The sequence below is a fragment of the Durio zibethinus genome, chromosome 23 (genome assembly GCF_047325235.1).
Source record: "Durio zibethinus cultivar Kanyao isolate XHJ-2024 chromosome 23, ASM4732523v1, whole genome shotgun sequence".
Classification (NCBI taxonomy): Eukaryota; Viridiplantae; Streptophyta; class Magnoliopsida; order Malvales; family Malvaceae; genus Durio; species Durio zibethinus.
The window spans coordinates 4,058,301-4,084,157 of record NC_143184.1 but is presented as its reverse complement, the minus strand read 5'-3'; the positions used below and the strand labels follow the sequence as shown (position 1 = coordinate 4,084,157).

At 34.1% G+C, this 25,857-nt stretch overlaps 5 protein-coding genes and 1 pseudogene across 5 annotated transcripts; 3 read left to right on the top strand and 3 right to left on the bottom strand.

The window, feature by feature from the left end:
• The first annotated feature begins 184 nt into the window (after positions 1-184).
• On the top strand, positions 185-2,376 carry LOC111313397 (large ribosomal subunit protein eL18y-like). Its single transcript, XM_089752171.1, has 5 exons — positions 185-324; positions 424-513; positions 604-731; positions 852-1,034; positions 2,048-2,376. Exons 3-5 carry the CDS (start codon positions 669-671, stop codon positions 2,204-2,206), a joined length of 405 nt encoding a protein of 134 aa, XP_089608297.1. The 5' UTR covers positions 185-324; positions 424-513; positions 604-668; the 3' UTR covers positions 2,207-2,376.
• An 867-nt stretch (positions 2,377-3,243) lies between these two features.
• LOC111314110 (epoxide hydrolase 2-like) lies at positions 3,244-6,520 on the bottom strand. Its single transcript, XM_022915144.2, has 3 exons — positions 5,969-6,520; positions 4,367-4,605; positions 3,244-3,877 (listed from the first exon to the last, which is right to left on the bottom strand). The coding sequence occupies exons 1-3, from the start codon at positions 6,431-6,433 to the stop codon at positions 3,631-3,633; spliced, it is 951 nt and encodes a 316-aa protein (XP_022770879.1). The 5' UTR covers positions 6,434-6,520; the 3' UTR covers positions 3,244-3,630.
• A 4,782-nt stretch (positions 6,521-11,302) lies between these two features.
• Positions 11,303-14,511, bottom strand: LOC111314109 (epoxide hydrolase 3-like). Its single transcript, XM_022915143.2, has 3 exons — positions 13,959-14,511; positions 12,363-12,601; positions 11,303-11,872 (listed from the first exon to the last, which is right to left on the bottom strand). Exons 1-3 carry the CDS (start codon positions 14,421-14,423, stop codon positions 11,629-11,631), a joined length of 948 nt encoding a protein of 315 aa, XP_022770878.1. The 5' UTR covers positions 14,424-14,511; the 3' UTR covers positions 11,303-11,628.
• Positions 14,512-19,255: 4,744 nt separating this feature from the next.
• Positions 19,256-20,378, top strand: LOC111313396 (RING-H2 finger protein ATL5 pseudogene; annotated as a pseudogene).
• Positions 20,379-20,924: 546 nt separating this feature from the next.
• LOC111313395 (pectinesterase inhibitor-like) lies at positions 20,925-21,980 on the top strand. Its single transcript, XM_022914068.2, has 2 exons — positions 20,925-21,050; positions 21,393-21,980. Exons 1-2 carry the CDS (start codon positions 20,938-20,940, stop codon positions 21,847-21,849), a joined length of 570 nt encoding a protein of 189 aa, XP_022769803.2. The 5' UTR covers positions 20,925-20,937; the 3' UTR covers positions 21,850-21,980.
• Positions 21,981-22,974: 994 nt separating this feature from the next.
• LOC111314108 (putative pectinesterase/pectinesterase inhibitor 7) lies at positions 22,975-25,046 on the bottom strand. Its single transcript, XM_022915142.2, has 2 exons — positions 23,929-25,046; positions 22,975-23,810 (listed from the first exon to the last, which is right to left on the bottom strand). The coding sequence occupies exons 1-2, from the start codon at positions 24,923-24,925 to the stop codon at positions 23,119-23,121; spliced, it is 1,689 nt and encodes a 562-aa protein (XP_022770877.2). The 5' UTR covers positions 24,926-25,046; the 3' UTR covers positions 22,975-23,118.
• Between the last annotated feature and the right edge of the window lie 811 nt (positions 25,047-25,857).

Here is a 25,857-nt window from a genome sequence, read left to right as displayed (position 1 = left end):
TTCAAGTTTAATTCCTTCTTGCCCAATTTGGATACGTTTCCGACCTATGGCACGACACAAAGTTGGCCCATAAGACCACAACTACAGCCTTTTAGCAGGCGGTCGGAGTGCCGGACCCTTCAATGAAATATCCATCAGATTTAGCTGATCAAATTTCAACGGCTGAAAAATATGGGAAGCATTGAAATCAATGGAAATTTAACAGCAAACCGAACCTCACCTTTGTTATCCCAAACAAAATAAAAGCAAAGGTCTCTTAAACCTTGTCTTCTTGTCTCTCAAGGCTATTTTCCTTCCCTCATCCGCGCAGCTTTACCAGCAATGGTATGCCCTTCACCTCGAAATCCTAACGCAAACCGCCGCTGCCATCTCTCTCTTTTTAACTTCTTTTTTTGAACAATTTTATTTTTGTTGCAATTTCAGGGTATCGACTTGGTCGCCGGAGGCAAGAGCAGGAAGTCAAAGAGAACTGCTCCAAAGTCTGATGATATCTACCTCAAGCTCCTCGTCAAGGTTCCTTCCGTTTCCCGGTCGTTTCGCTATATATATTTCTGTTTTATGAAGAAAATTTGATTTTTTAAATGTGTTTGGATCTGTGATCAGCTTTACCGATTTCTGGTAAGAAGGACTGGGAGCAAATTCAATGCGGTTATTTTGAAGCGGTTTTTATGAGCAAAGCCGACAAGCCTCCCTTGTCTCTCTCCAGATTGATTCAATTCATGAAGGGCAAGGTAATTTATTAGATATTTCCAGTTTTTTTCTTGGATTTTTCTAATGATTTTTGGTTGGGTGTTTTGATTGAAATTTTTGTTTGATTAATGATTGATCTTGTTATTGGTTTGATCGACCAGGAGGATAAGATTGCTGTGTTAGTTGGGACTGTCACCGATGACATTCGTGTGTATGAAGTTCCGGCGCTGAAGGTTACTGCACTAAGGTTCACTGAGACAGCGAGGCCAAGGATCGAGAGAGCTGGTGGGGAATGTTTAACATTTGACCAACTTGCTCTTCGAGCACTTCTTGGACAGAACACGGTATGCTTTATGATGCAAGTCTTTTACTTAAGTTGTCAGTATTGTGCTGTTTTTTACTAGTCATTTTGAGACTAAAAATACCAGGTTTGGGTTGGAACGGTTGGCTTGTTTTTGCTAGCTTTGGAACGTCTTTTCTTGTTTTCTTTTTTTTTTTTTTTTTTGGGGGGGGGGGGGGGGTTGGAAAGGTAGATGATAAAACCTGCTAGTTTCAGCTGTATGAAGTGGCAAAGTTTTATCGGCTCAAATTGCTGATTTTTTCTTTTTTTTTAATATTTGGCATCATTCAAGAGGAAAGATAAACAGCTCTCCCCTTCTCTCTTTATGTAGCTCAATTGAGTAGTTCACTGTATGATTATCACAATTCATATTTCAGTTGAGGGGTAGCAATAACAGTGTAAATTATATTATTAGCTGTTGGGATATTTATAAATCTTTATGTAATTGTTGTTTTCTTCTTCCTCATGTAGATAGGATCTTCTCCTGATACCATTTTTTCTTGTTTTATACTTTAATCAAGGTGCCACTAAGTAAAATAGATGTTAGTTTGAATGTTAGGGTTACGGGAACTGATAAGCATATGCTACAGCAACTGTTAGTTAGTATAATTTCCTTATTTTCGAACTTTTTGATAATTCAATTGTAAAGGAAGACTCTTTACTTCTATACTGTTTAAATATACTTCGTAAAACTGAAGAATCTGGGCTCAACTTAATACCTTTTCTTTTATTTGCTATTCTTAAGCGTTCTAGACTTTATAATTAGGGTCGTAGTCATTGGAAGGCTGAAAGAATCACTTTGGAAGCTTCTTATTTATGCAGTCCACCTTCCTTTATGAAATATTTTGAGTTTTCAAGACTATACCATTAAATCATGTATATCTTACATATCATTCCCCTGTTTCTTTTTTGGTTGACATTTTAATTAGGGATTTTACAAAAGGAATTGCTTTAGAATGCTGATCAACATTGTGGCATGGTGAAAATTGATTCAAATTGCATGCTGAAAATCTGCAGGTTCTCCTCCGAGGTCCAAAGAACGCTCGTGAGGCTGTAAAGCACTTCGGACCAGCTCCTGGTGTGCCACACAGCCACACCAAGCCCTATGTGCGGTCAAAGGGAAGGAAATTTGAGAGGGCTAGAGGAAGAAGGAACAGCAAAGGCTTCAGGGTTTGAGTTTACCACTGTTCTAGAAGAAAATTACTTATCAGCCTATCATCATGAAATGGGAATCTCAGTTTTTCTTTTTCCTTTTTCCACCTTTCCTGTTCTTTTTCTCTTTCATGAAACATTATTGAAGTTGTGAATCTTTTGTAATTTTGTTTATCAAGGAAATTTTAGAGTGATTGAACGTGTTTTTATTTTTTGGGTCTCTATGGAGGGATTTGAGGGTTGCCATTACAGAATTAAACTGCAAAGAGATTATGTTGCTCCATACTGCTCCAGAACATGTAAGGAGGATTGTCTGATATATCTATCGCATGGTTTGCCCTAGAATCTAGATGTTTTGCAAGTATTTTTCAAGTTGTTTTGATCTGGGACTTTGAATCTAAATGTTCCGCAAGTATTTTTCTAGTTGTTTTGATCTGGACGTTGTCAATGGTTGACCATTTGAAGTAAGACTTGGATAATTTGGCTAGATCTGGCATATTATGTGTCTTGTAAATTAACAGGTTGCTACCATCCCCCCATATCCTGTGGATTCAAGGCAAAATCCTTTCTTTGCTTTAGAAAGGTGCATCTCATGACACTTCGCAGAAAACTGAGAATTCAGATTCTTTAGATTAAAAAAAAAAAAATTCATGGCTCTGAGATCTGAGTGGGACTTTTAAGATACGCATAATTTGAAGTCAATAGCAGTCACTTGCCTGGCGTTGAAAACAGAACAGATTTGAGAATTTATAATTGGAGGGCAACCGTGGATACTGAACTTACCTACTACAGTGGTATACGGGTGACGAGGGGCCTTCACAATTCCTACACTTAATCGGTTATTACCTAATAAAGCGAAACAAGTTGCTCATGAATTACTGCTGGGTTCATTATGATTTAAAAAAAAAAAATAGTTGAATCTCGAACATGACTAGATAGGTTCATGCATCATTTTTATGAAATACTATTTAATAAATTTAAAATTCGAATTGCAATACTTGTATTTTTATTTTTTTTTCATATTTTGGTCTCTTACATCTAAGAAAAAAAAAAGTTGAAGATAGTAGTAAATTGTTAATTTCATTCATATTTTACTTTGTAATGTTAAATGGAATATCTCGATTGGAAATAAGTTGCTTGATGAAGATCATTAGAAAGCTTCAGTTCGATAGACAAATGAACTGAACACTTAAAAGGGACCGACTAGCCTTGACTTCTTAGCCCGACCTTTATCACAGCCTCTTTATTCTCCATAGTATCTTATATGTAATCAGAACCAACTTTGAGTTCCATAAGCGTATATAAAGCACTGCACTAATACTTATTCCACTAGTTGGAAGAAAAAATGGAAAGCATCAAAAACAGCTAAGCAGGTCCATTGCAACGTCTTAACACTTTATTGTAGAATCTGAACGTCAAGGGAGGTCAGGTACCATAGGAGATCAGAATCAGAATTTCTTAATAAAGTCATAAATGTGCATGCTAATCTCCTCGGGCTTTTCTTGGTTTAGACAGTGGGCTACTCCTTCCATGACAACTACTTCCTGCAAGAAAGGCACATGTTTCTTGAATCCACCATTGTGTATATAATCCTTGACACCAGGGGTGTGGTATGTAATGTCCAGGTCGCCCACGATGAATTTAACTGGCACTTTGATTTGTAATCCGGTCCATGGCGCCATCAGTTCCCAGTTTCTGCAACAAGGATGATTGGATTAGCTTGGCTACACAAACAGGCCTTTCAATGATTGATCCAGCTTTTTCAAGTTTTGACTTTTGCGGAATTAAGTCATCAAGTTCTAATGATGCCTAAACAAAATGAAGAGAGAGATGAAATAGTGCTGGAAAGTATCATGTTCTCTGCTCAATTAAGTAATTATTATGAAATGTCAAGATAATGAAACTAGATGTGTTGAATGATATGAATGCAAATCATCTCCAATAACTGCTCCACCAAGCGTTGTACTGAACATCTAGGTTCCTAATTTCATGTTTACCTAATCCTCATGAATAATATAGAAGATTTGTAAAGTTTATCAGGGCTGCAAAATATAAGTGAAAGACATTGAAGAAAGGATCAAGCACCAAGAGAAGATTAGCTAGTTAGCTTATCGGTCAAAATTCAGCAGAAAAATGAAACAGAAATGAGAGTTCAACAATCTTAGCATGCACAATTGCACCTACAGATTCAAAGCTCGGTAATAGTTCAGTCCTCCGGTGAATCCTTTTTGATTAAATTTGCTAGCATAGTAGTTGATGTCTTCTTCTGAAAGCCAAGAAGGCAAGGCTGGAGGATCAGGCAAACCTCTGAGACCTGTTTCTTTAGGAATACAAGGTGGACGTGGATTGCGAGATGTAAGAAATAACTTCATAACTTTTGCAGTATCCATCTGAGCAAAGTCTTCTTCAATCTCCCCAGGTTCCTACAGAATAATGAAGAATATATACCATGAAAGTAAAATTGAATAGATATAAGATCTAAGGATTTAAGATAACTGAAAAGAAGAAAAGTGAACACCCGATAATCAAACAACTTATACCTATTAAGAGAAAGTATTTCAGATATCAATGTTTTTAAATTTAAGCAAGCTAATACAAAGACTTTTTTGAAATATTTGTGTTAGAACAAAAATCAGAAAATCTGGAATTACTACTTCTGGTAAATCAGAAATTTTGAGGAAAGCTCCGAGATATGTAACTGTACCATTTTCTTTAAGATTTTATTCTCTCCCACTGTACTATTTACTAGTTGGTGTGCAAAATTATTTAATTAATGCAAGACCAATCAAGCTAGAAAATCCAAGCTCATGGTCCATCTTTGCACTTTAGCCACTTAAGTCCAACTGCATTAGACTTCCACTCCTCTTAATTTAAATGATTGTCTTTTCTGTTCTTTTTTCAATGTGGAATTATTTCCCATAATTTATTTTGAAAATCTCTGACAATTTGTTCCCAAGGGAAAAGGTAGGGAATGGGAAAAAGATAAAGAGCCATTGCTTTTGCTGTAACAAGAAAAATCCGTATACTAAATGTGGTCTCAATCATGTAAAAAATAGTGACAACATAAATACTCGGTTGAGGTATAGTGTACAGTTTTGAGTAGTCTAAGCTTCACTATAATCTTGTTTTTGGATCCAGCAGAGTTGACTATAGCTTCCTTCATTAATCACACCTCAAAGCAACCATTTGTGAGAAATTATTATTCATCATAAAAGTTCAGAATGGAGATCGGAGTATGTAGAAATCATCCAAAGTCAGCCCACAACCTGAGTTTGTCTTCTAATACTATTAGTAGTCCTGGGACTGGGACGCTGGATTTTATTACTTTAAAAGTAGATAGGGACTGTAATGATAATCCAAGCCAAAAATAAGTGGAGCCTCAAAGGCAAGAAACTTAAATACTGAAAATCCATTTCCAAAAACAGATAGGAGAACCCAATTATATCAAAATCACATTATCTGCTACTTTAACTACCAGAAAAAGTCCATACTCCCATTAATTCAAGCAATTCTCCCATGCAAAACAATCAATGTATTAGCAAACAACAATTTTTGACTCACTCTAGTCAAAGAATATCTTTTTAAAAAAGAGGGGAAATGGATAATTGTATTTTGTGATGATGGGTTCAAAACTACATGCAAATAGAAAGTTCAACAAGGCAAATATGTAGTCAACCAATTCCAGTTGCAGTTTTACCCAATAAAGTCATTGTAATGAATGGCAATTCCGAACAGAGAAGAGAAAACAGGGAAGTAACTTGAAATTTTATGGCAAAATCAATTTACCTGAAACCTGCAAATATAATAATCGTCACCAAACAAAGCCCTGAGTCCTTCCACGGGCTTCACCTTGGGGTGCCTAGGCCGATACGCCACGCTCATGTTGACCAAAGCCTTGACTCTATCAGGCCTGAACTGGGAAAAATACCATGCGATCATCGCACCCCAATCATGCCCCACCAAAAACACCTGGTCAACACCAAGCGCGTCGAGAAGGCCAACGAGATCCCCCACGATGTGGAAAACAGTGTATGAAGTCGCCGAGGGAGGCGCGTCGGTATCACCGAACCCACGAAGATCGGGAGCCACGCAACGGTACCCGAGGGATGACAGGGAAAGAAGCTGGTGCCTCCAGGAATACCAAAGCTCGGGAAAGCCGTGCAGGAAAAGGATTACCGGGCCTGAACCAACCGATGCGACGTGCATTTTTATGCCGTTGGTGGTCACCACGGTGTGCTCTATCTTCTCCATGTTCGGTTTCAGACAATTTTTTCTGTAGCTTTTGTTGCTAAATGCTTGTACTCTGTAGCGACAGTTCCCATAGTTAGGCCTTGTCCCGAGTGGGATATAGCTTCGGCTTTGGTTTTGAAGGTGGATTCTTGTCTTTTTCAAACAACTTTTCTTAGAAGAGTTTTCGATTTCGGGTTTTGCTTGTTATTTTTGATGTGGACTTTCGACCCGCATTACATAGGAATAGGCAAAGCTGAAGCAGAAATTTTGGTAAGAAAGAAAACCAAGAAAAATTTACTAGAAAAAAAATTAAAACAGGAATTTTTTTTTTACTGAAATTACGATGATTTGAATTTTTATTATTAAAATTAAAATTTTAATATTCTATAAGTAGATCATATAATTATTCACAAGAGACAAACACACGAAAAGTTTTTAATGAAATAACAGTATTGTATTTTTTTTTCTTTCACTTTGTTTAAATTGAAGGGAGAGGAAAGAAAATAAAATAAAGTAATGGAAATAAAAAAATTTTTTATTTATGTGGATAAATTTTTACACTATATTTGAATTGAATGAAGGGGGAGGAGAGGAAAATAAAATAAAGTAATGAAAATAGAAAAATTTTTTATTTGTTTGAATAAATTTTTAATTTTAAAAAAAAGAGATGAAAATTTAATAATTTTTTATTTTTCTTGTAGTTTTCACTTTTTTAATACCTCAATTTAAAGTAAAAGGTAAAAAAAAGAAAAGTTAAAAAAATTATTTTTATAAAAAGATTATTATATTTATGAGTGCTTTAAAATCACAAATAATAAATAATTATAATTGAAAAAAATTATTATAATGAAGCATTTCTTTTATTTTCATTATTTATCCAAACAAAAATTGTTATAATTTTTTTTTTCATTTATTAATTTTAATTATCCAAACAAAAGGTAAATATATATTTCTTTTCCTTTAAAAAACTTTCATTTCCCTTCCTTTACTTTCTTTTTTTAATATTTATCCAACCATTGCATTAATTTAAAGGAAAAAAATAGGTAAAAACTCAATAGCTTTTAATTTTTCATTGTAATCCTCACTTTTTTAATATCTCAATTTGAAGAAAACCTAGGGAAAAAAAGTTAAAAATTTTTTATTTTTATAAAACGATTATTATATCTATCTTTTTATTAATACTACAAATCTAGGAAAAAAAACTTAACCACATCATAATTATCCTATAATTTTTTTCAAAGCCATCTATTTTTCAAGTAAATTTCACATGTCTTTTTTAATATAAATTTTTTTTATAATTTTTAGTGTTTTGATTTTAATGAATGATTGAATATAAATAAATATTTTTTTTTATGTTTATAAGATGTCGGATTAGCTCACAATCATTTATAAAACATCTTATTGTTTCACTTGATAAAAAATCACTGATATAACAATAATTATGAGATCGACAATATGTAAATATATTATAGTCTAGGAGTGTTATAAAATCACGAGCAATGAAATGTTATAATTGAAAAAAAATTATTATAATGAATCATTTTATTTATTTTTCATATTTTATTCGAACAATGGTTGTTAGAATTTTTTTTTATTAATTTTAATTATCTAAACAAATGATACATATATCCTTTATTTAAAAAAAAACTCTTGTTTTATTTTATTAATATTTATCCAAACATATTGTTAAAGAAAATCAAGCCATAGGAAGAAAATAACAAAAATTCATGAACACATTTTCATTACTTGAAGTAATTTTTTTTCGTAATTAATGTACTATGCTTGTAATTCAAGGAAAGAAGATAAAAGCATTTAGCAAAGAAATTTGGAATTGTGTTGTTTAGCATCGATTCTAGATTATGAAACAGTCCAATCACCTTCTTTGAGTGATCATATCAAAATATCCCCTATCGTTCTTGCATTGTACATGCAAGCATCGGTTGAACCAACTTTGCTAGACATCTAAAAGATAAATTACAAAGCCAATATTATTAATTTAATAAGGGCCATGTCGTCGGGAAATTGGTTGTATACATTGCGGCTTAAATTTAAGGATACGATGATTTCATATATCACATATCTTTTAATTGAACATGGGAAGAGCGTTAGCATAAAAGAACTGCGAGTACGAATTTCAATGCAATATTTAAGAGCCAAAACTCTTTTAAAGGCCATCTAATTTAGAGAATGGTTGTTGGGCTAATATATATATTTTGAAAAACAAAATTGTATGGTAGAAGAAAGATGGTTGAGAAATGTTTTTTTTTTTTTTCTTGTTTCAAGTTTTCTTTTAGTAACCCAATTGACTTTAAAAAAAGGAACTTAATTACGTGTTATTTAAAAAAATATTATAAAAAAATACATTCTCAAAACTTTTATTTTCTCTTAAAAACTAATTTAGTTTAAAAATAAAAAATAAATAGTATAAATTAAGACAAAAATTGAAAAGATTATTAAGGAACAAATTAACCCAATAAATGTAAAAGAAATAATTATTTACCTATTTACGTAAAATTAATAGTTTCTCGAAACTCTCCCGCAGTAATTAGTAATATGTAGATGACAAGCAAACTCTTTTCTGATTGGAACTCAAGCATAAAAAGTTGTTGGTAAGATAGATTCTTTTGTGTCTATATGTTATTATATATTAAAGCATGGATAAATTTGGGAAGTGGGAAGAGTCGTTTAGGTAGGGTGGCATGCATGAATTAGAGCTAGTAGCCATTTCCCTATATGCCATATGCTTCCTTATTCCGCGTACTAATTATTAGTAGTACATATTCTATTAGAGCTGGTTATGGAAGGGAGAGAATAACAAAGCGATCGAGTGGGAAGTCAACTTTGAAATTTGGTCCACATATTTTTTTGAAATGTGTTATATCCTCGAGGATTCCGTGAGTAAGCTAAATTTGGTTGATTCTTTAATCAATACCTTCTCTTTTTCCACGGGAAGACGGTTGAAAATTTGGGTTAATTTAAGTATAATATATATATATATAGTACTTTAGCTATAGAGAAGTTACAAATCAGTGATGAAGCAAAACAAAAAGGTTAAAGAATTGATGTTCAAAGCAAACCCAAACTGTTTTGGTTAAATGGAGTTCTGTCATCAAAGGGATTTATATATTTTTGACAAAGGAAAATTTTGGGAAGTGATCGAAGGGTGAGATATGAAGGAAATACAGTTTAATTCTCTCCTTTTATATGGTCTACATCTAACGAACTTCAATACGAGTTGGCAAGAAGCAGGAATATCTAGATGAATAAAACAAACAACTGATTTCACTTCATTTTGATTAGGTATATACTTTGGAAAAGACTAGACTACCAGGTGGGATAGGAATCGATATAAGCTAAAACAAGAGAAGTAATCCCTGGAATAAGGGATGGGAACTTCCCTATTTCACTTGCCAAACTAGTTTAAAAATTTTCAAATACAAAGTTTCAAAGCCTGAAATTATAAAAGCCATGACAATTGAGAGCATCCAAGGGAAGTCAGAACTATTGAAACTACTTAATATGAAATGGCATGAATTATAATGTGCGAAGTACATTTTCGTCGTTTCACAGTGTCGTAATGCGTTTATTCCGAGTTCGAACAACAAGTCCCTAACCTTGAGTGTTCTTTTCCTTTTCTAGACTCCCTTGTCCCTTGGCCCCGTCCTTGCCCACCATTAATTCGTACTTGACGTCTTTGAGATAAATTTAAAAAATTAATATCTGATATATTATAATTTCTTAATTTATGAACAAAATTAAAAGATTGAGAAATATATTTTAAATAATATGTAACAAATAAAATAAATTTTTAAATTAAAAAATTAATTACATGTGCTGTCAAGTCAAGCAAGTTGATGTTCTTCTCCTTTCCTTTACCCCACAGAAAAATGAAACCCATCGAAACTTTGGCGGTTGGACTAGGCACATGGTTTTGGAGGTAGGAAATAGGAATGTTTGACCATTAGTTGGTTCAAGCCTTTTTTTTTTTTTTAATCTACGGTTGATTGTTAGCTTTTAAGTATTAATCCAGCGGTTTCATTTTTACATGACGCACGGAGTACTCAAGAAGTTAACCACGAATTAATGCTTCTATAACTTTATCGTTTTTTAAGCTGAACAGTAGCTTTTCAAGAATTTTTATGAACTGCATAGCTATTCAAAACATGAAAACAAGAAAATAATAGAAAAAATTAAAGCAAATGACGCGATGGATTCAACTTATATAAAGAATATCGGCCCCAAACAATTGCTAATATGGGAACAAATTATTTGGATAAGGATCAATGCATCACAAATATATATATTTTTTAACGAGTGTGATATGATTCAATTATCCTATCCCTTTTCGTGTTTTTATTAGCGAACTTGGTTAAATTGCGTTGGCATATAAAGTGCATAGGCCATAGCATATACCCTTGAGCCCACAGAAAATTTATGTTGCCCTTTTAATTTAAGAAGGTAAAACTGGATAACGAGACCACATTTCAAGAGCTTAGAGAGAGAACTGCCTGTGATCTGATCATGTCTGACCTTTTCTCATTGTTACCTAGTTATATTTGGTTTAAGTAAGAAAGAAGCAGTAGCAGTAGTAAGTTTTTACTTTTGTTAACTTGAGCAGAAAAAGAATCTACTTTTTCCCCCAAAAAATAATTTTACTCTAAGATAATTTAAAAAAAAAATAGTTGAATCTCGAACATGACTAGATAGGTTCATGCATCATTTTTATGAAATATTATTTAATAAATTTAAAATTCGAATTGCAATACTTGTAATTCTTTTTTATTTTCATATTTTGGTCTCTTACATCTAAAAAAAAAAAAAGTTGAAGATAGTAGTAAATTGTTAATTTCATTCATATTTTACTTTGTAATGTTAAATGGAATATCTCGATTGAAAATAAGTTGCTTGATGAAGATTATTATAAAGCTTCAGTTCGATAGACAAATGAACTGAACGCTTAAAAGTGACCGACTAGCCTTGACTTCTTAGCAAGACCTTTATCACAGCCTCTTTATTCTCCATAGTATCTTATATGTAATCAGAACCAACTTTGAGTTCCATAAGCGTATATAAGGCACTGCACCAACACTTATTCCACTAGTTGGAAGAAAAAAAGGAAAGCATCAAAAACAGCTAAGCAGGTCCATTGCAACGTCTTAACACTTTATTGTAGAATCTGAACGTCAAGGGAGGTCAGGTACCATAGGAGATGAGAATCAGAATTTCTTAATGAAGTCATAAATGTGCATGCTAATCTCCTCGGGCTTTTCTTGGTTTAGAAAGTGGGCTACTTCTTCCATGACAACTACTTCCTGCAAGAAAGGCACATGTTTCTTGAATCCACCCTCGTGTATATATTCCCTGACACCAGGGATGTAGGTAATGTCCTGGTCGCCCACGATGAATTTAACTGGCACTTTGATTTGTAATCCAGTCCATGGTGCCATCAGTTCCCAGCTTCTGCAACAAGGATGATTGAATTAGCTTGGCTACACAAACAGGCCTTTCAATGATTGATCCAGCTTTTTCAAGTTTTGACTTTTGAGGAATTAAGTCCTCAAGTTCTAATGATGCCTAAACAAAATGAAGAGAGAGATGAAATAGTGCTGGAAAGTATCATGTTCTCTGCTCAATTAAGTAATTATTATGAAATGTCAAGATAATGAAACTAGATGTGTTGAATGATATGAATGCAAATCATCTCCAATAACTGCTCCACCAAGCGTTGTACTGAACATCTAGGTTCCTAATTTCATGTTTATCTAATCCTCATGAAATAATATAGAAAATTTGTAAAGTTTATCAGGGCTCCAAAATATAAGTGAAAGACATTGAAGAAAGGATCAAGCACCAAGAGAAGATTAGCTAGTTAGCATATCGGTCAAAATTCAGCAGAAAAATGAAACAGAAATGAGAGCTCAACAATCTTAGCATGCACAATTGCACCTACAGATTCAAAGCTCGGTAATAGTTCAGTCCTCCGGTGAATCCTTTTTGATTAAATTTGCTAGCATAGTAATTGATGTCTTCTTCTGAAAGCCAAGAAGGCAACGCTGGAGGATCAGGGAAACCTCTGAGACCTGTTTCTTTAGGAATACAAGGTGGACGTGGATTGCGAGATGTAAGAAATATCTTCATAACTTTTGCAGTATCCATCTGAGCAATGTCTTCTTCAATCTCCCCAGGTTCCTACAGAATAATGAAGAATATATACCATGAAAGTAAATTTGAATAGATATAAGATTTAAGGATTTAAGATAACTGAAAAGAAGAAAAGTGAACGCCCGATAATCAAACAACTTATACCTATTAAGAGAAAGTATTTCAGATATCGATGTTTTTAAATTTAAGCAAGCTAATACAAAGACTTTTTTGAAATATTTGTGTTAGAACAAAAATCAGAAAATCTGGAATTACTACTTCTGGTAAATCAGAAATTTTGAGGAAAGCTCCGAGGCATGTAACTGTACCATTTTCTTTAAGATTTTATTCTCTCCCACTGCACTATTTACTAGTTGGTGCGCAAAATTATTTAATTAATGCAAGACCAATCAAGCTAGAAAATCCAAGCTCATGGTCCATCTTTGCACTTTAGCCACTCAAGTCCAACTGCATTAGACTTCCACTCCTCTTAATTTAAACGATTGTCTTTTCTGTTCTTTTTTCAATGTGGAATTATTTCCCATAATTTATTTTGAAAATCTCTGACAATTTGTTCCCAAGGGAAAAGGTAGGGAATGAGAAAAAGATAAAGAGCCATTGCTTTTGCTGTAACAAGAAAAATCCGTATACTAAATGTGGTCTCGATCATGTAAAAAATATTGACAACATAAATACTCGGTTGAGGTATAGTGTACAGTTTTGAGTAGTCTAAGCTTCACTATAATCTTGTTTTTGGATCCAGCAGAGTTGACTATAGCTTCCTTCATTAATCACACCTCATAGCAACCATTTGTGAGAAATTATTATTCATCATAAAAGTTCAGAATGGAGATCGGAGTATGTAGAAATCATCCAAAGTCAGCCCACAACCTGAGTTTGTCTTCTAATACTATTAGTAGTCCTGGGACGCTGGATTTTATTACTTTAAAAGTAGATAGGGACTGTAATGATAATCCAAGCCAAAAATAAGTGGAGCCGGAAAGGCAAGAAACTTAAATGCTGAAAATCCATTAACCAAAAACAGATTCGAGAACCCAATTATATCAAAATCACATTATCTGCTACTTTAACTACCAGAAAAAGTCCATACTCCCATTAATTCAAGCAATTCTCCCATGCAAAACAATCAATGTATTAGCAAACAACAATTTTTGACTCACTCTAGTCAAAGAATATCTTTTTAAAAAAGAGGGGAAATGGATAATTGTATTTTGTGATGATGGGTTCAAAACTACATGCAAATGGAAAGTTCAACAAGGCAAATATGTAGTCAACCAATTCCAGCTGCAGTTTTACCCAATAAAGTCATTGTAATGAATGGCAATTCCGAACAGAGAAGAGAAAACAGGGAAGTAACTTGAAATTTTATGGCAGAATCAATTACCTGAAACCTGCAAACATAATAATCGTCACCAAACAAAGCCCTGAGTTGTTCCACGGGCTTTTCCGTGGGGTGCCTAGGCGGATACGCCACGCTCATGTTGACCAAAGCCTTGACTCTATCAGGCTTGAACTGGGAAAAATACCAAGCGATAACCGCACCCCAATCATGCCCCACCAAAAACACCTGGTCAACACCAAGCGCGTCGAGAAGGCCAACGAGATCCTCCACGATGTGGAAAACAGTGTATGAAGTCGCCGAGGGAGGCGCGTCGGTATCACCGAACCCACGAAGATCGGGAGCCACGCAACGGTACCCGAGGGATGACAGGGAAAGAAGCTGGTGCCTCCAGGAGTACCAAAGCTCGGGAAAGCCGTGCAGGAAAAGAATTACCGGACCTGAACCAACCGATGCCACGTGCATTTTTATGCCGTTGGTGGTCACCACGGTGTGCTCTATCTTCTCCATGTTCGGTTTCAGACAATTTTTCTCTGTAGCTTTTGTTGCTAAATGCTTGTACTCTGTAGCGAGAGTTCCCACAGTTAGGCCTTGTCCCGAGTGGGATACAGCTTCAGCTTTGGCTTTGAAGGTGGAGTTTTGTCTTTTTTCAAACAACTTTTCTTAGAAGAGTTTTCGATTTCGGGTTTTGCTTGTTATTTTTTATGTGGACTTTCTACCCGCATTACATAGGAATAGGCAAAGCTGAAGCAGAAATTTTGGTAAGAAAGAAAACCAAGAAAATTTTTTTTTGCTGAAATTACGAGGATTTGAATTTTTATTATTAAAATTAAATTTTTAATATTCTATAAATAGATCATATAATTATTCACAAGAGACAAACACACGAAAAGTTTTTAATGAAATAACAGTAGTGTGTTTTTTTTTCTTTCACTTTGTTTAAATTGAGGGGACAGGAAAGAAAATAAAATAAAGTAATGGAAATAAAAAATTTTTATTTATGTGGATAAATTTTTACACTATATTTAAATTGAAGGAAGGGGAAGGAGAGGAAAATAAAATAAAATAAAGTAATGGAAACATAAAAATTTTTTATTTGTTTAGATAAATTTTTAATTTAAAAAAAAAAGATGAAAATTCAATAACTTTTGATTTTTTTTATAATCTTTACTTTTTTAATATCCCAATTTAGAGTAAAAGTTAAAAAAAAAAAGAAAGTTAAAAAATTTTATTTTTATGAAAAAACTATTATATTCATGAATGCTCTAAAATTACAGACAATAAATAATTATAATTGAAAAAAATTATTATAATGAAAAAATTTTTTTTTACTATTTATCTAAGTAAAGGTTGTTATAATTTTTTTTATTTATTAATTTTAATTATCCAAACAAAAGGTAAATATATATTTTCTTTTCTTTTAAAAAACTTTCATTCCATTTCCTTTTTTTTTTTTAATATTTATCCAACCATTGCATTAATTGAAAGGAAAAAAAAAACAGGTAAAAACTCAATAACTTTTAATTTTTCATTGTAATCCTCACTTTTTTAATATCTTAATTTGAAGAAAAGTTAAAGAGAAAAAAAGTTAAAAATTTTTTATTTTTATAAAAAGATTATTATATCTATCTTTTTATTAATACTACAAATCTGGTAAAAAAAATTAACCACATCATAATTATCCTATAATTTTTTTTCAAAGCCATCTATTTTTTTAAGTAAATTTCACATGTCTTTTTTAATATATATATATTTTAAAATTTTTGGTCTTTTGATTTTAATGAATGATTGAATATGAATAGATATATTTTTTTAGGTTTATAAAATGTCAGATTAACTCACAATCATTTGTAAAATATTTTTTTGTTTCACTTGATTAAAAATAACTGATATAACAATAATTGTGAGGTTAGACAAGATAACAAATATATCATGGTCCATGACTGCTATAAAATCATAAGCAATGAAATGTTATAATTGAAAAATATTACTATAATGGATCTTTTTTTTATTCAAACAATGGTTGTTAGATTTTCTTTTTATTAATTTTAATTATCTAAACAAATGATACATATATCCTTTATTTAAAATTTTTTTTTCTTTTATTTATTAATATTTATCCAAACATATTGTTAAAGAAAATCAAGCCATAGGAAGAAAATAACAAAAATTCATGAACACATTTTCATTACTTGAAGTAATTTTTTTTTCCTAATTAATGTACTATGCTTGTAATTCAAGGAAAGAAGATAAAAGCATTTAGCAAAGAAATTTGGAATTGTGTTGTTTAGCATCGATTCTAGATTATGAAACAGTCCAAATACCTTCTTTGAGTGATCATATCAAAATATCCCCTATCGTTCTTGCATTGTACATGCAAGCATCGGTTGAACCAACTTTGCTAGACATCTAAAAGATAAATTACAAAGCCAATATTATTAATTTATTAAGGGCCATGTCGTCGGGAAATTGGTTGTATACATTGCGGCTTAAATTTAAGAATACGATGATTTCATATATCACATATCTTTTAATTGAACATGGGAAGAGCGTTAGCATAAAAGAACTGCGAGTACGAATTTCAATGCAATATTTAAGAGCCAAAACTCTTTTAAAGGCCATCTAATTTAGAGAATGGTTGTTGGGCTAATATATATATTTTGAAAAAAAAAATTGTATGGTAGAAGAAAGATGGTTGAGAAATGTTTTTTTTTTTTTTTTCTTGTTTCAAGTTTTCTTTTAGTAACCCAATTGACTTTGAAAAAAGGAACTTAATTACGTGTTATTTAAAAAAATATTATAAAAAAATACATTCTCAAAACTTTTATTTTCTCTTAAAAACCAATTTAGTTTAAAAATAAAAAATAAATAGTATAAATTAAGACAAAAATTGAAAAGATTATTAAGGAACAAATTAACCCAATAAATGTAAAAGAAATAATTATTTACCTATTTACGTAAAATTAATAGTTTCTCGAAACTCTCCCGCAGTAATTAGTAATATGTAGATGACAAGCAAACTCTTTTCTGATTGGAACTCAAGCATAAAAAGTTGTTGGTAAGATAGATTCTTTTGTGTCTATATGTTATTATATATTAAAGCATGGATAAATTTGGGAAGTGGGAAGAGTCGTTTAGGTAGGGTGGCATGCATGAATTAGAGCTAGTAGCCATTTCCCTATATGCCATATGCTTCCTTATTCCGCGTACTAATTATTAGTAGTACATATTCTATTAGAGCTGGTTATGGAAGGGAGAGAATAACAAAGCGATCGAGTGGGAAGTCAACTTTGAAATTTGGTCCACATATTTTTTTGAAATGTGTTATATCCTCGAGGATTCCGTGAGTAAGCTAAATTTGGTTGATTCTTTAATCAATACCTTCTCTTTTTCCACGGGAAGACGGTTGAAAAATTGGGTTAATTTAAGTATAATATATATATATATATAGTACTTTAGCTATAGAGAAGTTACAAATCAGTGATGAAGCAAAACAAAAAGGTTAAAGAATTGATGTTCAAAGCAAACCCAAACTGTTTTGGTTAAATGGAGTTCTGTCATCAAAGGGATTTATATATTTTTGACAAAGGAAAATTTTGGGAAGTGATCGAAGGGTGAGATATGAAGGAAATACAGTTTAATTCTCTCCTTTTATATGGTCTACATCTAACGAACTTCAATACGAGTTGGCAACAAGCAGGAATATCTAGATGAATAAAACAAACAACTGATTTCACTTCATTTTGATTAGGTATATACTTTGGAAAAGACTAGACTACCAGGTGGGATAGGAATCGATATAAGCTAAAACAAGAGAAGTAATCCCTGGAATAAGGGATGGGAACTTCCCTATTTCACTTGCCAAACTAGTTTAAAAATTTTCAAATACAAAGTTTCAAAGCCTGAAATTATAAAAGCCATGACAATTGAGAGCATCCAAGGGAAGTCAGAACTATTGAAACTACTTATTTTGTTTACTAGCAAGCAATATGAAATGGCATGAATTATAATGTGCGAAGTACATTTTCGTCGTTTCACAGTGTCGTAATGCGTTTATTCCGAGTTCGAACAACAAGTCTCTAACCTTGAGTGTTCTTTTCCTTTTCTAGACTCCCTTGTCCCTTGGCCCCGTCCTTGCCCACCATTAATTCGTACTTGACGTCTTTGAGATAAATTTAAAAAATTAATATTTGATATATTATAATTTCTTAATTTATGAACAAAATTAAAAGATTGAGAAATTTATTTTAAATAATATGTAACAAATAAAATAAGTTTTTAAATTAAAAAATTAATTACATGTGCTATCAAGTCAAGCAAGTTGATGTTCTTCTCCTTTCCTTTACCCCACAGAAAAATGAAACCCATCGAAACTTTGGCGGTTGGACTAGGCACATGGTTTTGGAGGTAGGAAATAGGAATGTTTGACCATTAGTTGGTTCGAGCCTTTTTTTTTTTTTAATCTACGGTTGATTGTTAGCTTTTAAGTATTAATCCAGCGGTTTCATTTTTACATGACGCGCGGAGTACTCAAGAAGTTAACCACGAATTAATGCTTCTATAACTTTATCGTTTTTTAAGCTGAACAGTAGCTTTTCAAGAATTTTTATGAACTGCATAGCTATTCAAAACATGAAAACAAGAAAATAATAGAAAAAATTAAAGCAAATGACGCAATGGATTCAACTTATATAAAGAATATCGGCCCCAAACAATTGCTAATATGGGAACAAATTATTTGGATAAGGATCAATGCATCACAAATATATATATATATTTTTTAACGAGTGTGATATGATTCAATTATCCTATCCCTTTTCGTGTTTTTATTAGCGAACTTGGTTAAATTGCGTTGGCATATAAGGTGCATAGGCCATAGCATGTACCCTTGAGCCCACAGAAAATTTATGTTGCCCTTTTAATTTAAGAAGGTAAAACTGGATAACGAGACAACATTTCAAGAGCTTAGAGAGAGAACTGCCTGTGATCTGATCATGTCTGACCTTTTCTCATTGTTACCTAGTTATATTTGGTTTAAGTAAGAAAGAAGCAGTAGCAGTAGTAATTTTTTACTTTTGTTAACTTGAACAGAAAAAGAATCTACTTTTTCCCCCAAAAAATAATTTTACTCTAAGATAATTTAAAAAAAAATGTGTGAAAAAGAAGCGCTCTCAGTATAATTACATGCAAAGAAAGAGTAGAAGAAGACGATAGAATAACAAACACACAAAGGCAAGGCTGACGAAGGCCCTGCAGCTGCTGATAAAATAATAAAAGCCTGTCAGGTTTACTTACCATTTTACTCATCAAAGCCAAAATTAAACCGAAATCGAAGATAAAGAAATCCAAACCCATCAAACTGATCATCAGATAGGAACCTTCCTCACCCTTTCCCTTTCCCTTTCCCTCTTCTCTCCATGACCCCCCACAACCAACCTTTCTTCTCCTTCTCCCATACCTTTCCTTAATTTCTTTCTCTAATCTTTCATGGATAACCACATGGATTTACAAAGGAAACGCATCAATTATGCTCTTCAGGGAAAAGTAATGCTCTGCGCAGCCATCTTTCTCTTCATAGCATTACTTTTCATAATCTGCTTTCACAATTACGCTGGTCTCCTCTTCCGCAACCGCCGTCGGCGTTACACCCACCGTCGTGCTCAGCAATTGCTCTCCATTTCCTCTGCCACTCCAACCAGTACCGTTGCTTTCAAAGGTTTGGATCCTTCTGTTATTAAAACAATCCCTACTGTTGTTTACTCCACCAAAGCCAGCCATTTCCCTCCATGCAAATGCGCCGTTTGCTTGTCTGAGTTCGAGAACGACGAGAAAGTCCGCGTTTTACCCAAGTGTAGTCATAACTTCCATGTTGGCTGTATCGACATGTGGTTTTATAGTCACTCTAACTGTCCACTGTGTAGAGCTCCGGTCCAAGTTGATATTCTGGTCAACCCACCTAAAATATTAGAGCAGACCGTCATTCCAGTGGCTGAAGCAGCCGGTTTAGAGACTCCTAGAGAAGATATTGAAATGAAGATTTCTTCCGCTACTGCCTCTTCTTCTTCTTCTCCTTCGTTATCGTCTTCGTCATCACGGTCGACGTTGAAGATGGAGAGTTGCCCCATGAAAACACGAGCTAGAAAGGATGGGAATTCTTATGGAGGTCCCCACTGCAGAAGACAGATTAACGGGTGTTGAGGATGTCGGTTCGGCTAATCTGATTCTGAGTCTGAAGAGGATTTGGAACGTATAATAGGACTAGGAGTAGTAGAATCTAAAACGCATTTACTCAAAAATGGCGTGGTTTGGTATCTCTGGCATGAGAGAAAATAATAAAAAAAAAAGAACTGCTGTTAGCAAAGACACAGTTCTTGAAAGAGAGCTGGCGCTTTGATTTTGCAAACGTGTCAACCATTCGTTGCCCAGCTTGAGCAACTCTTGCTTTGAATCTGTAAACTTTTGTTAGATGTTCCTGCACAGTTCAATCATGGCTGAACATGGAGGAATTACTTTGACTGGAAAACAAGCAAATCTAGGCAATGAATTTTTCAGATGTTACCGCCAATAGTAACTAAGTACTATGAAACTTTTAAGTAATTAAAAAGTAAAACATAAGTTTGTAAGTCTTATTAAAGATAAAAAAAAAAATGTAAGATTGTGACATTGGCCGAACAGCAGTATGATCATATGATTAGAGAAGCGCGAGTTCCTTCTTCCCTTTTTTTTGGCCTTTTTGGGAGGGTGGGCTATGGCCTTGAAATTCTGGCCCAGTTCAGCCTAACAACAAGTCAAAGTCTCCCAAAAGGAGTCCAATAAGTATGGGCTATCATTAGTGAAAAAAATATCTTTCTTCTCTTTATATAATTTCGGGCTAATTTGATTAAACAGGATATCAAGCTTTTCAAGTATAATCATTGTTCCATGAAAAGAATAAGCGTACTGATTAAGGAATTGCGGAAATGAAATGCCCTTTTATTTGTTACAAGTCTAAATTGACTTTCATCTCTCAAACAGGGCATATAATATGTACCAGTATTTGCAATTTGTTAGTAGTCACAAAACCTTCATGATCAAGGCAGTGAATTCAGCGTATGGTACGCATTTATTCAAACCACACCATTCTCCAGCGGCTTCAAAGTGAGTGGCTCCGCGCATCTTTCTTTGGGTTAGCGGTCAATGCTCTTTCTTTCTGTTTCTTTTTTGGCCAGCCAATTCTCTTTCTGTTTAATTTCCCACCTTTTTAAGATAAGAGTAATGTTGTACAATGGTAGTTTTTAGGAATTCTTGTTTCAACTGACATTTTTTAAAGCACAAGCTAAGCATTACGATTCCTTCCAAAGTTCCAATTGGAAAAAGCGGGGAAAGCCAGAAACTAGAGGAGAAAAATATGAAGCCTATCGCAAATAATGCTGCCTTGCTTTTGTCTTTCTTCCTTTGCCTCTCTTTTTTGCCCTTACTAAACGCCGCTGGTAATAACAGCTTAGTTGCGGAAACCTGTCAAAAGGCCAAGTACAAGGATCTCTGCATCTCAAGCCTTGAGGCTGAATATGCCAGCCAAGACGCCGACCTAGCTGCCCTTGCCTTGATAGCTGTCAAGGTCGCTTCTAAAAATGGCTCAGACACATCCGTCTACATCAAGAAGACACTCGATGGTACAAATTTGGAACCTACAGTCGAGCAGAACTTCGAAGATTGTTCAGAAAATTACGTATCCGCAATGGAGCAGCTTGATGATTCCCTGGAAGCCCTGGTATCAAAAAATTACGAAGATGTGAAAACCTGGTTGGAAGCTGCCATTACCGATGCAACCACTTGTGAGACTCAGCTGATCAAGCAAAGTCCGGGCGAAGAAATGGAGCTGTTTAATAAGAATAACGTCTTTCGCCAGCTATGTAGCAACGCCTTGGACATCGTCAATCTTTTGGCTACAAATTAAGAGATATACTCGCCTATCTTCATTTGCTGCTATTAATTATTCCTAATTACTTTGTTGAGAATACTCGATTTTAATTTCTGTTGTGAAATTAAACGTGCTAAAACTCTGGTGCATTTCAGATGTTCCCTTGCAGCCAAAGTTTTATGTAATTGTTGCATATTGCAAAGATATAAGCGATAAAAATAAAGGTTCTCGGAACAGAAGACAATTGGATATCGTTGCCTGCGGCTCTTTGAGAATTTGACAATGTACCATTATTATTATTATTATTATGTGGCATATTGGCGTTATCCAAGTACAATGATTAATAATATATAATTGCACTTGTTCCTTTCAAAATTCAAAGTATTTTAAGTGGCACCAAACTACTATTTGTTAATAAGAAAGACAAAAGTCAAAACATATTATAGATGACTGGAATGGCTATAATGGAGAGGTTTGCAGGGGCAACTGTGTAGAATGACCTGGACACTTTAATGTTAGTTCGAATTCCTCCAAGGGATTTCCTTTTTCATGCCCGGTGGATTATATATTAATGTTTTAGTAGTAATTTACACTATCTTTCATTGCATATCAGCATTCCATTTTCTAACAACTTTTTTCTAAAGGAAGCAAAGATTACATGTTATTTGATTAATCAAGCAGTGGGACATGACAACAAGGTCCTTTCAATAAAATCTGGTCACCAACAAACTGGCGATATATGATCATAGTTAAGTTACTTCACAAATAGGTTTTTTATAATTATGCTACATATATACGCAATTGGCTTTAAATAAAGAAATTACTATTAGTTGCGAAAAAATCATATTAGATTAAATTATAAAAATGCATGTGACAAAAACGAAACCTTATCATGGAGTTTTGTTTTTTAATTAATTTTCACTACTTAATCATTCAACTACCTAGCTTGCTGTTTAGTGGAGCACCACCACATGTAATTTTCAGATTAAGATAATTAAGTAATATTTTATCATTTTGAGTGATTTTGGCCTGTTCAACAAACGTGGGACGGTGGATTAGATCGTTGTAGCATGAATGATCAGTAAGTGAATAGTCTTGTCGCATTTTCTCTTTTTTCTTTTTTTCTTTTGATCTTTTTATTCAAATGAAGAATTGAAAGCATTAGTATCAATTAACATTTGATTTCCAATTAATACCAAGCCGTACACTTGAATAGCTCAGGTATTTTCACGCTTATTATACATCATAAATATAATGACCAAAAAAATTGAAAGAATGCATAATTTCATCTTATAAATTAGTTGCTCATATTAAGCTTGCAGTGTAAGGCACTCCCGTAACTGGTAACCAGTCTTCTCCCAGCAAGAAGCCGGACACAGTGAAATTAGCAGCATCGGTAGCATTAATCGCATGGTAACCAGACCATGTGACCCTACTGGAAGTGTTTGATCCAGGTCCACTATTGCCATACTCTGCATAGTATAATGTACTCAGGGCAAAATCTCCATCCCATGCTCTCCAACCAGCAGGATCAATCAAACTTCCTATGAAATTTTGCATATATACAGTCCTCGAATACTCCTTCCATGGTCTCCCTAGATACGTACTGAAGGTGGTATTGCTCGAGGCCAGATCATCAGCAGCCATGATATTGCATTCATGAATTGATATGCCCGTGTTCTGGTTAGGATCAGTCCGGCCTTGTGCAGTGATGGCATTGAATTGTCCACTCATTGGCCGTCTAGGAAATATGTTGCAGTTCTGGAAAACAACCGCAGCGTTTCCAAATATAAAATCAACAGTTCCATAGATATCACATTCTCTATAGAACTGCCTTAAGGAATGAGCATACAAAGTATCTTGGTATCCTTCGAAGCTGCAGCTATAGAATGCTGACAAATCAGCCCCATTTCGAACTGCGACTGCCTGGTGCTTGATTGCTCCAGCTGTGTTCTGGAAAGTTATGTTTACCGCAACAAAATTTGGAGCCACTACAGCTGTAATATTAAGCAAAATTTGTGAGATTAAGCTCATATTGTGTTTAGACAGGAAATAGTGAAAATTAGTGCAGTTTCACATGAAGTTACTTAAAATGGTTTTTGAACTATAACTTACCAAAAGTTGCGGAGTTAAATGTTGTCCAACCATCAACAAAGCTACGGTTTCCCGTGATAATTGTCCGATTGATACCGTCACCGATCATCATCAAGTATTTTTTGTTCTTAGCAACGGAAATATACTCTTGATAAACACCAGCAGTGATGTAAATCAAGAAGTAACCATTTACACCATTAGTGTTGTTTGGAGCTGCTGAGATAGCATCGTTAATGGTAGTGAAATTTCCGCTTCCGTCCTGACTCACCGTCACAATGTCACTCACCAAGACCTCATCAGGATCACTCGTCTGAAGAAGCTTTCTTCTGCTTACGGTCTCATAAATTGAGCGAGTTCGGCTAGACATTTTCAGAAGCAAACGTCCATGTTTGAAACCTAGCTGCTTGCTCCTAGGCTGCCATGCGGCCTTTCTCTTATTCTTAGGAACCCAGCCTTTTGTAAAAAGAGCCAGAGAAACACTGTAGAGTTTTGAGTCATCTGACAGAGGAACCGAGAGGCCGTTCCTTATGCTCCAAGCTGAAGCAGTGGATTGTATGCTGTCCAAACAGGTCTGCTGGTTAGTTAAAATAGCACTAAGAAAGCTTTGTATGTCATCAGCTTCGACAAGGGACAGAGTTTTACTAGTGGCATTGACAGTTTTAAAGGTGCTCAACAGGAAATCCATGTTCAAGCCAGCTAGAAAGCGGCAATCCTCTAAAGCACGAATTGCGGTTGTTGATAATGAGGATCGGTATTGTTTTAGATATTTCTCAACTAATTTGAGGAATTTTTGGGACTGTGACAGAGATTTACGAACGGAGAATCGACCATAGCTGTAGACATTGGTGGTTTGATTAGGAAGCACAGATCTGCAATAAGAAGGGTCAGGGGTGGACTTGCAAATTGTTCCTGGTGAGACAGGATCAGATGGTGGAGCATCTGCAAGAGAAGGAGATATGAAGAAAGGAAGCAGAACGAACAGAGATATTGTTAGAAGAGAGCAAAGCTTGGAAGCCATAGCTTTCGATTTCTTTAACAAAGGAGAGCTGAGCTGATTATGGAGAATTTGCGTTCGTGGATTAGATGTACTTGAAGGTGGAGAAAGTAGGATGTAGGAGGGGGGGCAAAATCATCCGAACCTGTCGAGTTTTGACCCGACCTGACTCCTTAGGGTCGATTTTTTTTTTTTTTAAATCGAGTATCGGGTCGGGTCGGGTAGAGTAAAAAAATTTGAGTTCGGGTCGGGGTCGGGTTTTGAGCAAACCCGACCCGATATATATAAAAAAAATTATTTTTTTTATTTTATATTTAATTTTATATTTAATTATATATATATTTATATATATTTAATTTTATATTTATATTTAAAATAATATTTTATTAAATTCAGGTCGGGTCGGGTCAGATTTGATTTTATACAATGTCGGATCGTATCAGGTTCGGGTATTAAAAATGAAAAAATTATCGGGTGGGATACGAGTTAAGATATTGTATATTTAAAATCGGATCGGATTTGAGACAAGCAAAAACCCGTCCCGACCCGACCCGTTGCCATCACTTACTAGGATGATTCTATTTCTATGTATCATGCAATATTTTAGCAATTTATGGCTTTTGTGTTAGGGTATTTTAGAGAGTAGATCATAAATTTTTTTATAAATTGAAGTCAACTGTCAAGATTTCATTGAAAACGCGTCTTCTTCTCCAGCTTGATGCCAGGCTAGCTGTTTCGCAAAATTACAAACATATTTACCAACTACCGAAAGATATATAGTAGTTTATTCCTGCAGGGGCGGGACATGTGCTAGCTACTTGCCTAATTCCCCTTGGAATTTTTCATCGGTTTATCCGCGCATGGATGGTCGTATAAAATATTGATCAGCTTTAGCCTAATCTTATTTACTTTATAAATTTAATTGCATTACTCGTAGAGCCGTAAATTAATAGAAT